We start from the raw sequence: 14,303 nt of genomic DNA on the forward strand, positions 1-14,303 counted from the left end.
ATTTGGCTTCTCCTTTCAATTTGTAGTCAGTAAAAAAAAAAAAAAGCCAAATAACTAAAATGATGTATTTTTGGAACCATACATCAGCCAAGCGTTATTTCAGACAGAACTCAAAGAGCAACTTATGCCTGAAGTGGAGTCACCAGCAAAAGGATTTGGGGGCGAAAGCCACCAGATGGAGGTGATTTCTGGTGAGCACAGTCGGAAGCCTGGGTCTTCCCTCAGCCCCACAGTGTGTCCCAGGTTCGAGCCCCGCTTGGCCCCCAGCTGTGCGCCCTTAGGGAAGCCCTTTTAAATGCAGAGATTGGCTTCTCCCGGGTCTCTGGGGAGAGTAAATGAGCTTGCAGATTTCCAAGGACTGGACCAGGTTCTACGTGCTGCAGTCTTAGAGAGCAGTGTCCCAGCTCCCGCTCTGCAGAGGGAGCCGCCCCAGGGGGGCTGGAGCACCCCTGGATGTCCCAACAGGGTGGCCAAGCTGACACGGAGTATTGGGAGCTTTACGAACAGGGAGACCTGGCAGCGTCTCCCGCAGACTGTCCTGAAAGAAGCAAGGAAAACCTTCTCCTGGGCATTGGGCTGTCAAGGGAAATTTTGTTTGTAAAACAAACAAAAATTTCTATTCGTCTGAAGACGGTTTAAAAAGCAATGCCCCCCAGCACTCCAAAGTGGCCCATCGAAGTCCACATTTTACAAAATGTTAATCTGATCTTGCAGTGTGGTTCAAGGAACACTACTCCTATCTGTACCAAAACCCCCCACTTAGTTTTACAAATGTTCAAGTATTCGTCAGCATTATCATTCCAATGGAAATATCTGAAATTCTATTTCCCCAGGAAGGCACACTTTTTAAAATACATTCTAGAAGTCCTTGTCAACTGTATTGGTTGTAGCTTTAGTCTTTTTAGTGGAAAAAAAAATTTTTTTTCTCTCACCTTGTTGATCTTCCGTGACCGAAGAGATAGAAAACACCATTTTTCAAAGAATTAAAATCGATCAAACAAACAGACCAACCATCTCTGAAATGTTTCATGGTGGCCCCTGGTTCCCTGAGAGCAGTTCCTTGGAAATGAAGGGACGTGAGTGGGGAATAAAAATGCACAGTATTTGTTATATGTCACCAGGGGATGTGGGCAATTTGGTGGACCACAGACCACCTCAGACCTTTTTATGTCTTCCAGGGACCAGCTTTCTGAAACCCCACTAATGGAGGAATTGGGGAATCTAACATGGAATCCATTTTCTGATGGGCCACTCTGAAAAATAAGTCCTCTGGGTGCCCACTGCAGCCCTGTGGGTGCCACGGGGGCTGGCCATTATTCTCTTGTGGGTTTTATAAACTCCCTTGACAAAGAAGTAGATCCCAGCTACAGGCAAAGGGTTGTTAGCCATTTCTTATCAAATAAAAAAGTCACTTTTTCTTTGGGCATTTAGACGTATCCAAGAAAACTTCTAGAAGCTTCACATGGTAATTTGAACTCAACACCTTCTTGCCTGAATGCCTTATAGCAAAAGCGAAGGGAGGCCAGGCAGCTGGTGGCCGCAGCGCCCCCCCCTGTTCTCACCGTTCACAGGTGGGGAGGGGACCAAGGTCTGGCACATTTGCCTTTCTTCTGTGGAGGGAGGAATCTGCCAGATTTTTTTAAATTTCAAAAACACTTAATAAACCCTTGGGCTTATGCTGATCAGAAAGAGGTGTACTTCTTCCAGGTGCTTTAGACCTAAGGGGAGGGAAGAGGATTTTGAGTGTTTTGCTGAGGGAGGGTGAGGGAGGGAAAAAGAGTACATTGGACAATAATGAATCATGAAATCATTTTGGTACCCTTTACACACATAAATTCATCTTGCTGGCCAGTGGCCGTGAGTGTAGAGAAGGGAGCTGACCACTGGACTCAGCCGGTGGGATTCTGGGGCCGGGGGTCTTATGCTCATTATCGATGCGATCGCACAGCAATGCTGAGGGGCTGGCGTTGGTATCTCCATTTTATAGGTAAGGACACTGAGGCTCAGAGGGGTTGAGCTCTGTGTTCGCGATCACATACTCGGCAGAGACAGAATCTGAACCCAGGCCTGGCAGGCACTCTGACCTGAGATTTACTGTGACCAGCTGGGCAGACCTAAAGGTCTGACGGTCTGAACTCTGCACAGAACTGAAAACTTTCAAACTCCCTCAGTAGTTTTCCAAAAAAGTGTCTGAACAAAGTGTGTCTGCTTCTCCCAGCTGTCTGTTCCACTCACTGGCCACATGCCCCCTGCTCCAGGGCTGGACAGCGCCCTTCCTCAGTGACGGCCACAGACTTCGCAGAGCTTGGCTTCAGAGGAATGGCTTTATTTCCCAGAATGGCGGTGCCCCAGCCTCTGTGTGAGGGTGTGTGTGTGCGTGTTTGTGTGTACCTGTGGTGTGTGTGTGCTAAGTGTGTGTGTCCAAGTGTATGTAGATCTATGTGGGTGTGCGTGTATCAGTGTGTGCATATGAATGTGTGCATGAATGTGTGTGATAAGTGTGTGCCTGAGTGCATATAGATGTATGGGGGTGTGTGTGTGTCTATGCGTGTGAATGTGGTGTGAATGGGTGTCTCATGTATGCATGTGTCTGTCTCACGGTGATCTTTGTGACTGTGTGTGTTCACATGGTGTGTCTGCGTGGGAGCTGTGGACGCAGAAGGCTGGTGGGCGGGACCTGCGCAGGGGCGGCGTAGTGTGCTGCGAGGTCCAGCATCTCTACTGATTCGCTGCTCTTCCTGGGGCGCCCCTGCCCTCTGCAGGGTCCCCTGGGAGAGTGTCACCATGGAGCGGAGCACTTGCATGCAGATAAGAGATTTTCTGTTTAAATGAAACAACTCCTCACATCAGGAGCTGAGCTTACAGATCAAATTCTGTTTCGGTGACTCCCCTGTTTCAGTTTGTAAAGTGGAATTTGGTGACATTAAATACCGCAGGAAATAAGAGGGCTTCACCAGGGACTGGGAAATCCTCTTGCTCTTTAGGAAGTCCAGCTATAACTTTGTTTCTGGTAGGGCACCCATAGAACCTCTGTCCTGTTCAGCCTCTCCAAATTGTTAAAAATAAAAATCATAATTTATTGTAAGTTTTTTTTAAAGGCTTGTGTTGTTGTACTTTGAACATTTTCTAGGTAGCTTGCATTTCACATTAATCTAAGTAATTTCATAAGTGCTATCACCTGTAGGGTGGGGTCCATGCCCCCTCACACGGGGCAGGGATGAATCTGACCTGGGCAGATGCCATCCACAAGCTGGCCACTTGCAGCTGGGTGGAGGCCATTGGCCACACAGGGCTCCTGTTTCCAGGCCTCCTCAGGGCATTAGGGGTCCGCCCCCCCCCACTGTCCAAAAAACCCAAATCTGTGCTTCAAACATTCCCATCTGCCCAGTTGTTAAGGAAACACCCAACCTGTTCCTTTGCCCTTGACACTGCTCCCAGAGCAACCCCGAGACTAGCCCCTTGCCTCCCTCTCTCCATAGAGTGACAGTGTAGAGCCAGCCAGGAGAGCCGATGCCTCAGACCCATCTAGCTCTCTGGTGGGCTCAGCGCACCTTAATACAGGCTTGGCTCAGATCCCGGCTCCGCCACGGTGGGGCCTCCGGCACTTTGTGGAACCTCCCACAGGCTCAGTCTCCTCATCTGTAAAATGGGGACACTAACACCTTCCTCACCCAGCTGCATGGCTTATTGAGGTAATATGCATTCAGGACCCGACACAGGTAGAACACGCTCTTTTTTTAAAAAAAATATTTTATTTATTTATTTCTAGAGAGGGAAGGGAGGGAGAAAGAGAGAGAGAGGGAGAGAAACATCAATGTGCGGTTGCTGGGGGCCATGGCCTGCAACCCAGGCTTGTGCCCTGACTGGGAATCGAACCTGCGACGCTTTGGTTCGCAGCCCGCGCTCAATCCACTGAGCTACGCCAGCCAGGTAGAACACGCTCTTGATGCCTGGTTTCTCTGTTGTTAGTTGTATATTGTGAACCTCTTTTTTTAATTTAATTTTTTATGTTTTTTTATTGTTCATGAATCTCTTAAATAAACCATTACTGCATTACCTTTGTTTTTAAAACCCTCTCTCTCTGAATCTATAGGTTTTATTTTATTTTTTAGCTAAAAGGCACACTTAGTATGTCCCTTACATTGTTGCCAACCCGAGGACCCCAGTTTGGCCCCCAGGCCTCTCTCTGAGAACCCCAAGTTCGGGGAGCCCAGCCGGATCCGGCGGGAAGCCTCCGCAGCTGGCCGGCCGCTGCTGGCCTGTCTGCTTCCAGTCTCGTTGGTGAACGCGTTGTCTCGGCTCGCAAGCCTCTCCAACTCGCTGCCCGCCCTCCCCTGCATACATTAGCCCTAATGTATTCTCTCTTGAATACTCATCATATTAAGGCTCCCGCTAGATACCTTGCGCGAAATAAATTTTATGGGCATACATCCTCGCCCTCGTCCCCGCGCATTTGCGGCCGGAGGAGAAATACGGCCGCATCTTTCCTCCCAGGCAAGGCCAGACAACAATTAGGTGGGAATCAGCGGCCTCTGGCCCCGGGCCGGCGAGGTGCAGGGAGGGAGCGGGCGCGTGCCCCGCTAGGGCTCGCCCTGCGCCCCAGGACGGTTTTCGGTTCTCGGTCCGGTGGTCCGTGTGGTTCTCCAAGGGTGAATTTGCCTCGGCTAGCCCGGCTCCTGGCTCCCCAGAATCCTGCTCACACAAAGACGCCCCCAGCGGGCGCTGTGCCCCGGGCGACTGCCGCGCACCAGCCACCGGGGCGCACAGGTTCCTACGCCCCGCACCCACTTGTCCGGAAACCTTTTCCCTGAGCCGGAGGGCTCCCTGCTTAGAGCTGCCCTCCTGTCTCCTGCAAAATGACGCCAGAGCAGTCTTCCCGACACCCCGTTCCTCAAGCCCTGGGCCCCGCAGACGCTAGGGCTCCCCACGCAAAGGGGACAGAGAAACACCACCCCCGGGGCCCTTTAGGACCGCCTTTGCCTGACCGTCCCTCTCTTCCACGCTTCCCAGGCTGGACTTGTCACACCACGGGAGCTCCTGGTTGCCCTGGTTACCCACCCCCCCCTCCTCACAGTCTGGCCCGTGTGCACCCAGCTCTCTCAGCTCCTAAGGCCCTCTGCTCACCCAGAGCCTCCCCGCCGCTCTGGGGAGGCTGGGTCCTGGAAATGCCCGCAGAGAGGCAGGGCGTGGTTGAATGGCTCGAGTACAGGGCTGGTGATGACAATTGAGTGACTGTCCCAACAGCCTGTCTCCGAGTTTTGGATACACATGACAATACTTGAGAAAGCTTTCTCCCTACATAGCTTTCCATGTGTTCAATCCCCGCTCCCTGCCCCGTCCAGGGCACTGAGTCTAATTCCCTTACGTGAACACTTTTAAATGACATCACAGCCGACAAACATGACGTGAGTGAAGAAGCATGAATGATCCCTGGGAGGTCTGGTTCCAGGGCCTCGGGTGGCATTTTGGCGTGTGCAGGAGGAGCTCGCGAAGCAGTGTTTGTTTCCAGGCGGGCTTCTTAGAGAAACCCCATCAGCTGTTTATCCAGTGATCAACGTCTCTGGTGTTACCCTTGTGTCCCGGGCACAGGCACGGTGCTGGGTGGTGAGGATACAAAGCTGAGAAAGAAACAGGGGTCCTGCCCCCTGAGGGTCCCACCTTCTCATGGGAAGGACGGTGTGTAAACAAATAGTGAGCCCAAGTTCTGTGTATCATAGAGGGGAAACACCGGGGTTGCGGGCCCCCCCAACGCGCCGCCACAGGAGGCTCCTACAGGAGGTGGAAGGCTTGCACTTGCATGTTTTTTGTTCTCAATTTGTTCCTTCCCTTTTGGGGGTGGGGAGGGGGGTCAGGTAATGATTAGAGATGCTGATGCTATTTATTCATCCAGCTTTGGAAGCCTGATCATTGTGTTTGTTTTGAAGCTACTTTATTGACTCAAAAATCCCGTAGTAAAGATGAAATGGCAGAAAGACAGGCCCTGGGTAGGAAGTCCCTGAGGGAGGGAAGAATGGGGTGGGGCAGTACTTAGGGTTCAGTGTCAGACAACTGAACTTGCTTTCACTATTTACGTGGAAGGTGGTCAGTTACCAGGTATTAGGCGGCTCTCACCTCAGTGCAGCCAGCTCTGGGCTCAGCCCCCAGAAGTTCATTGTCTGTGCCATGATCGATCAGGATGTTACCCCCACAGACCCTCACAGCCGCTGCATGCTCCACGCCAGCACTGTGGGAGCCTGCCCGTTGGCCGTGCCTCCCTTGAACTTAGCTCCGAACGCAGGTCCCTTTTAAGTACATCAGACTGGCGGACTCTACATTCCATTCGGGACCTGAGCTGCAAGGGAGTCGGGAAGCGCAGTCTCTGGGTTGTCTGCCTGCAGCGCGGGGAGGCACATGCAGAGGGGACGGTGTTGGGGCCAGTCCATGGCATCCATGGCAGTTTGTCAAAATGCTCTCAGGGGAGTCTCTCAGAACACTGACATTCTGCCCCCCAGCACCACCCCCAGACCTGGACCTCCATCACTGCTCACCCCCCACACAAGTCATTGGCTTTTTCAGCCTCTCAGTCCATGCCTAGGCAGGGCTCACTTCGGGGCTGGCGAGGCTAGCCCAGACTCCACCCAGCAGTGAATTAAAATGGAGGAGAATGTTGTTGGCCTTCCTGGCCCGTTGGCTGTGGAATTGCAGCTGGCATGAATGGCATTAGCGGACGCTGCTAGCCTTGTGGTGCTCTTAGAAACGCAGGTGGCTCGCCCTGGCCGGGTGGCTCGGTTGGTTGGCGTGTTGTCCCATGCACCAGAAGGTTGTGGGTTCAGACCCCTGTCAGGGCACATACCTAGGGCATGTTGTCCCATGCACCAGAAGGTTGTGAGTTCAGACCCCTGTCAGGGCACATACCTAGGTTGTGCCCCAGGCACGACATCTAGTTGGGACACGTAGAGGAGGCAAGTGATCAATGTTTCTCTCTCTCTCTCACCCTTCTTCTCTCTCTAAAATCAATAAACATATCCTTGGGTGCGGGTGTGGGTGAGGATTTAGAAAAACCCGCAGTTGACTCTTGGGCCAGAGCCACCCAAAGCCAAATCAGCAAAGCATGGATTGAATTTCAGGCCCCTTGACCAGGGCCCTCTGTGCAGTGTACAGCCCGCACAACTGTATGCAGCAGCCCTGGAGGTCTGGGTTACGTCCTCTCCCGCCACTGGCGGAGTGGGGAAGGCACCCAGTCCCCCCAGGGCTGGTCTGGTCAGCAGGGCTGTGTGGAAGGCTCACGCTGCCCCTCTCTCCTCTCCCCGCAGAGATCCCCCAGTGCGCCGGCTGCAACCAGCATATCCTGGACAAGTTCATCCTGAAGGTCCTGGACAGACACTGGCACAGCTCCTGCCTCAAGTGTGCAGACTGCCAGATGCAGCTGGCTGACAGGTGCTTCTCCAGGGCCGGGAGCGTCTACTGCAAGGAGGACTTCTTCAAGTAAGTCAGAGCCGGGGCGCAGCCCCCCTTTCCTTGCCTCGGCCTGTCTCTGCCTCTCCCTGTCCAGCGGGTGGGGGGTGCAGTGGGTGGGGGGTGGAGGTGGGGCTGGCAGTGAGGCAGGGTGGGTCCATCCTTGGGGGTGGTCAACCTTCCCACGGAGAGGCTGCTCCTCCGAGGTCCCCCTTCAGATCACCAGCCCCATCACCGCCAGAGGGCCCAGGGGTCTCCCCCTCACCCGCGCTCTGCCAGGGCAGCTGGCAGGGAGTGTGCGTCAGACTTCTGCAGGGTGTAGCGCACAAAGCGCTCCTGCAAACCCTGAAAGGAGTTGCCATGTCTGCCTTGGTGAGTCTGTGCTTTAGGGCCGTGGCTCTGTCTGTCTGCTTTGTGGGCCTTGGAGGCTTATAAGAGCTGCCTCTGGTAGGGGTCCAGCTAGGCTCTGTGAGTGTCATCACTTTCAGCAGAAGAGGCAGTTTCATGCAACAGGTAGGAGCCCAGACCCTGCCTGGGTTTGACCCACTTATTAGCTGTGTGCTCTTGGGCAAGCTGCCTAACTCCTCTGTGCCTCGGTTTGCTTACCTCTAAAATGGGGCTGTTGATAACAGTTCCTACTCCACGGAGTTGCTGTTAGCCTTGAGTGAGTCAGTCTGTGTGAAGCCGTTGGAATAGTGCCTGGCACCTGTGTGTTAGTTCTTAACGCAGTTCCCTCGATTTTTCACTCTGATGTTGGGTCCGTCAGAAAAAGTCCTGGTGGAGCTTTGGGTCAGGGTGAGGGGACCTCCTGGGAATTTATTTCTGTGGCATTTAGTCTGGGACTTCTGTCCCAGAATCTAGTACCCGAGGCACTTAGGCTGGTGCCGCTGCCACTGTGGACAGCTGATAACTGCAAAGCGGGGAGGCTCCCCGAGGCCTGGACACCTGTGGCGCCCGGGAGCAAGCGCCTCCCTCGAAGGTTGTGTGTTCTGGGGACAGGAAGGAGAAACGCAGTCCTGGAAACAGAACATGACTTCTCCCAAGTCCTCCCAAATGTTTAATTGCAGGGAGCAAGTCCTTTGAATTTCTGAGGATTCCCGACCGCTTTTAGTGCACCGTGGGTCGGAAAGCACATTAGAGAGCGTCTCGATAACGACTGGGGCTGCCTCCGCGGCCTGTGTCCAGAAGGCAGCTCTCACCGTCAGTCCCCATCCCGCTTGGGCACTGCTGTCTCCTTGTGTGTGTGCGTGTGCATGTGTGTGCGCACGCGCAGGTGCCCCCTGAGGGTGGGGCAGTTGCCAACACACTCCACAGACCCTCCATGGTTCTGGTTGGGAGACTGGCCTCTGGTCCTGCGTCTGAGCCTTTCGTGTGCACTTCCGCTCCTCCTGTCTTCCTTCTCCTTCCCTGGCTCCGCCCCTCGCCCTGTTCCCACTCCGCTCCTCCGTGTGCAAGGAGAGTGCGCCTCTGTCTCCTTTCCTCAGTGGTGGTTGCTCGTGGACTCCTGAGGGGGAGGATTTTATCGTGTGTGTGTGTGTGTGTGTGTGTGTGTGTGTGTGCGCGCGCGCGCGCGAGTTTTGTACCTGCGTGCACTTGGGAACAGGGATGTGTGTGAGGAAGGCAGGGGAAAGCAGGGGCTTGGGCGAGTTGTCCCTGCCCCCACAGTCAGGCCACCACCCCGTCCCTGTGCCTTTGGAAAGCCTCAGTGAGCTCTGGGGCAGGCAACAGGCCCTGTCGCATTCCTGCTGACCGGGGGACAGGGTTGGTGCAGGGATGTCCCTGGGTCAGACCCCCGGCTGGTCCAGCTTGGCAGGTCGGAGCAGCCCGGGGTGCAGGCAAGGCCTGTCTCCCGCAGAACCGGGCGCTCTGGCAGAGAGGCTCTTCTGGGCCCCAGAACCACCTGAGGGCGCCCTCTGGTGTGCGGACCGTGACTGGCTGGTTCTGGGGTTAGGAAACAGAGGTGGCACCTTGGGTGCAGGTTCAGGGGAAGGAGTACTGAGGAGAGAGGGTCCCCCTAGGCCCAGGAGGGGCTCAGAGTGTGGGCTGGGGAGGGATCAGCACTGGTTTACAGACCACAAGCTCTTGAGAGGGAGCAATGGCAGTCACTCACCCAGGCTGGCGCCCTGTGCCCCTGCCTGCCCGGCCTCCCCATGCCGTGGCCCTCATTTGGAATTTTCCAGGCCTTTGCTCAGCAATAACCTCCTGACTGATCCCCGAACCTCACTAGCCACATGCCTCCCAGCACGCCAGCACCCTCCTCCCAGCTCAGGTCCTGCCCACGTCCCCCCAGCTCCCTCAGTAGGACCCTCCGTCTGCAGAGAATTCCAGGTGCACTGCGTCATCAGAGCCCTCTCTTCCCTGCGTCCATCCTGCCTTCCAGTCCTCAGCTCACTGCCTTCCCGGGTCCCAGACACCCCCTCTCCAAGCAGGTTGCCCCCTTGCCCAGGCATGCTTTGCCCACCTCCACACCGTGGCCCAGGCTGTTTCATCGTTCAGGGACGATGTTCAGCCTTTCACGATCTCCCCCGTCCTTCCATGGCCGTGAGTCCAGTGCCCTGGCCAGTGGGAGCCCCTCAGAGGCATGGCCACCCGGTCCCTTCTGGTGACTCAGCAGGGGCAGCCTTGTTTTGCTCGTTCCTCATGCACCTGTTTGAGCTTCCTGCTGACTTGAGGAAAGACTTAATTGCTAGTCATTCATATTTCTGTCCTTCACCTATCCGCCTGGCCCCAAGCCCTGGCCATGGTCTGTCACCGGGTTCAATGCCACAAAGAGCAGATTATTACACAGTGAATTTACAACCAGTTGGTGGCCAGTTTTTTTCTGTCCCCTGCGTGGTGTCCTGCGAGTCTCCGAGGCCCAGGCTGCCTGGGACACGCACAGGCCCCTTATTTAGCACAGTGTTCTCCCTGTCCCCACAGGACTGCCCTGCTTCATAAAACCACCAGGTTTCAGGGGTAGAGCCTTTTGGAAAGCGGAGGAGCTGTCCACAGCTTCGGTGCTGATTCCAGGCTGTTAATGCTGTGATGCGGGGGTGGGGGCGCTGTGCGGAGAGAGATGTAAAGCTGAAGTCGTTCTCCCCACTGCCCATGGAGGCTCAATCAGACGTGAACATCAGGCAGCTCTGAGGCCCCTGGACATGTGGATTCACTGGCAGTTGCTCCCACTGCCCCACCCCAGCTCTTTGGGACCTTGGCCATTTGGTACAGGGAGACACAGCTGTGGGTATAGTCCCAGCCTAGGTGAGGACAGGGAGAGAGGGAGGGAAGGAGGGAGGGAGGGAGGGAGTTGTCCAGGGTCAGAGTGGCTTCACCCCCACCCCCCAGGAGTCTTGGCACCTGCTGCCTACTTGGGGCTCAGGCTGTGACGTGGCCAGAATTCTGAGTGTTTTGCTCCTCATGACAGCTCAGGAAATGCCCCCAGGTGCCTGCTTTCAAATGGCACGGTGGGGCCCACGTGCCGTGGGGCGCCATGAGCAGAGAGAATGTGAGGCAGGGAGGAGGGAGCAGGGCAGTCCCTGGAGCCCCAGGTCCCTCCCTGGTCTCACGCTAAGCTATGGGAGCTGGCTCAAGTGCTGGGTGCCCTTAGGCAAGTTCCTTGACATCTCTGAGCTCGTCTGCTTCCGGAAAAGTGGGAATGTTCATGGTGGCTGCTTCAGAAAAGCTGGCAGGCTGGAGCATGTTGCAAAAGGGAGTAGTTTCACCAGCAGAGTGGGTTGGGGAACCCAAACTCTGCACCTTGCACTTGAATTTGCCCATCAGACCTCCGACAACTTTCAGCTGTGGGATTTGGAAGGTGCCCCATCAGAGCCAGGGAGATTGCCTTCTCTATGCTCCTTGAAGCAAAAGAAAAAAGAACCATGACTGTATTGTGAAGAGTGGATCCCCAAGGTGCGTCGTATCTCGGAAGTGGGGGCAGGACCCAGGGGAAAGGTGGAGATGAGCTTTGAACTCAGGGTGATGCGGTCATACTGGTGACTGGCAGCAGAGGGCGATGTTGCTGTGTCACAGACGAAGTATTGCGGGAGGTCGTACTCTGTGGTCGTTGCATTTTTCTTTTGGGGGCTGTTGAACTCTGTCTCACCCAGTAACATTGACTGATTTGTACTGTTGTTTGCTGTTCTTGCTTCTCGGGTTCTTGGCTCCCATTTCCCCAAAGGAAATACGATTCTGAGACCTGAGAGAGCAGCGGTGTGGTTTCAGGGCCATCCAGTTTCAGTCACTAGCCGAAGTGCCAACAGCTCCTTGCACTGCGTTTGCTAAGCAGGTCCTTTCTGGGCTGTGTGCCCAGCATGTCCCGGGTCCCATGTCACCTTGCAAAGGGACCAGGGTCTGGGGAGCACAGGGGTCTGGGAGTAGGTCCCCTGGGTCCCCTCCCGTCACTGACCGGGTTCTGGCAGGAGCCTGGCAGCTCCTGGCTCCAGAGCACAGTGAAGGCAGGACGGGATCGCTGCTGCAGGAGCCAGTTCATGTGCTGGGCGCCCCCGGGGAAGCCCTGTGACAGGGGTGAGCGTGTGTCTCCTTCAGGGAGAGTGGGGGTGCTGATCGGTGGAGGCTGCTTTAGAAGGCCTGGCATGCCAGGGCACTGCTGAAAAGGGGGTTGCGTTATGAGCAGAGTGGTTTGGGGAACCCCCTGCTCACTGAGTCCCCGTCCTGTGTTTTACTAGCTGTGTGTCAGCAAACATGGGAGCCGGCCCTTCTGACCCTGCTCCCTTACCTGTGAAGAGGCGCTCCTTCGAGCCCACGGAGTCGCTGTGAGGTGGGAAGATCATGTGTAAACCGTGCACAGCGCAGGGCGCTTTATCAGCATCCCTGGGTTTCTGGCCCCGATGTGGCCACATGACCCACAGCCCTGGAGGGCCAGGCCGTCCGGGTCCTCCCTCAGTGCTGGGCCTGCGCTGGCCTCTGGCCTCATGACCCCCGCCCTGCCCCACCACCCCGCCCTCCCCCACCCTGCCGTCCCAGGTGTGAGACCTTCCCACTCAGGTGACTTTTCACACTAGCACCCCTCAGATGGAGGTGGGGGGAGGCTGGCAGAGTGGGGAGTGGGTCCAGCAGCATACTGGGAATAAGCCACAGGGTAAAGATGCAGTGTGGACCTACATGAAAATTTTGGAAACAAATCAGTGGTTATTATACTGTGAAAACAAACATAGTTATCGAATCGAAGAGAGGGTAACAGTCATACAAATACTTAAGGTAAAGCGCAGCCTTCCAGAACATTCCAGGCTTGTGGGGAGTTTCAGACTGCACCCCGGCCACTGGGGTATGGGCTCACATCTGCCTGACTGAGGGGTTGTGGGGAAGATGGGAACTGCCACGCCAAGGGGTTCCCGTCTAAAATGTCATGCTTCTCTGGGGGTGTCTCCCCGTCCCTCAGTGCCCTCCCCCGCCTGGCCGACCGGCAGAGGTGGGCACCGTCAGGACCCGGTGGGGTGCAGGGCCTCTGCGCTGCTTGTCAGTGGCGAGCTGAGCCGTGCGAGCTGAGCTGTGCGAGCTGCCAGGCGGCCCCACGCCGCCCGCAGACAGTCAATCTCCAGCAGTCAGCAGGGCTGTCGGCCAAGGGCAGGTAAGCAGAGTCCTTGGGAGCCGGGAGCTGCTGATTTATCCCCGAGGCCAGAACAGCCTGTCTCAGCTCCGGCACACGCTGCCCGTGGCCTGGCTGCAGGTGCTGGCTTCTCCGGCTCCTGTCAAGTCTTCACTCGTGACCTTGGCCCCATCACTCCAGTGACCTGGGCCTCCATCTCCCAGCTGGGCAGATACCCATGGGGTGGGGGGACTTCCCAGAGGAAGCAGGAGCGGGGTTCGAATCCAGGTTCTGTGGGGATATAGGGTGTTAGACCTCCCTGAGCCTTGCCGTCCCGTTTCTGAAGGGGGAGGGAGTAGAGACGCCTCCTGTTTGGAGCGCGGTGAGCACTGAGTGTGGTGAAGGAGGTGCGTAGTATCCACACTGGCAGCTCGTCCTACTGAGGTCATGACGGCGGAGGAGAAAAAAGAGGGGAGGGTCTCGGGCTATGAAAGGCCTTGGGCCACACACGGGTCCTGCGATGGCAGGGCAATCCTGTGTCCAGTGGCAATGGCAGGTGGGCCCCACCCCCTACCCCCGGTCTGTGTGGGGAGAGCCACCCCTCCCTGTGGGGTGCAGAGCCCGGGGCAGCAGCTGCAGCCCTCACCCCCACCTCCCTGGGCCAGATTCCCAGCTCTGGCCGGAGGGACCAGCCTGTGCTCGTGTGGCTGCCTCCAGCTGGCACCCTGTCGCTCCAGGAAGACATCCTTTCAGTTCTGGGGTCGCCTGTGGGTCCAGCCTGGGGTCAGGTTCTTGCTGAGCCACTTGTTATGTCTGGCAACTGCACATCTGTGAGGCCAGGCACATGCGCACCCTCCCCCTCCCCAGCAACATGTGTTTAAGGAACCCACCGGGGGAGGGTCTCTCTGACGTGTGACTTTCCATAATTTCTGAATAGTTTATAGTCTTAATTTCCTCGCTAAGCAGATTCAACCTTTTAAGGTAATGACCCGGTGGTGCGGGCAGTGGCTGTGCGTGTGGACGTTTGCAGGATTCAAACACACGGGCGGGCCCGGGCCCAGGCCCACAGTCGTCTGCCAGGGCCTGCAATCTGGGCAGAAGCAATTACTTAGCGGAGCAGCTCCCCCGGGACCCCAGGCCGTACATCAGGGTGATGAGTCTGCGGGCTGTCTGTCTGCCAGGCCTAGAGCCCGGCCTCGTGACATCGGTGGTACCTGCATCCCTGAGACTTTGCTGCCTTGGGGTGTCTGTTTGGAAGCCAATAGTCACAAATAATCCTGGAGACAGAGGGCATCTGGGCTGCGGGAATCGGGTCCCCAAGCAGAGGGGGATCCGGGTGATGTGG

At 56.1% G+C, this 14,303-nt stretch overlaps 1 protein-coding gene across 1 annotated transcript in view; it reads left to right on the forward strand.

Annotated features, from left to right (window-relative positions):
- The window catches only part of LHX4 (LIM homeobox 4), a 39,481-nt gene that overhangs the window by 9,120 nt on the left and 16,058 nt on the right, over nucleotides 1–14,303 (forward strand). The window contains exon 2 of the mRNA XM_045838748.1: nucleotides 7,293–7,464. Within this exon, the coding sequence (XP_045694704.1) occupies nucleotides 7,293–7,464 (172 nt within the window). The remainder of the gene's footprint in view (nucleotides 1–7,292; nucleotides 7,465–14,303) is intronic.

Source organism: Phyllostomus hastatus, unplaced genomic scaffold (assembly GCF_019186645.2).
Source record: "Phyllostomus hastatus isolate PE091 unplaced genomic scaffold, TTU_PhHast_1.1 phas_contig_283, whole genome shotgun sequence".
Classification (NCBI taxonomy): Eukaryota; Metazoa; Chordata; class Mammalia; order Chiroptera; family Phyllostomidae; genus Phyllostomus; species Phyllostomus hastatus.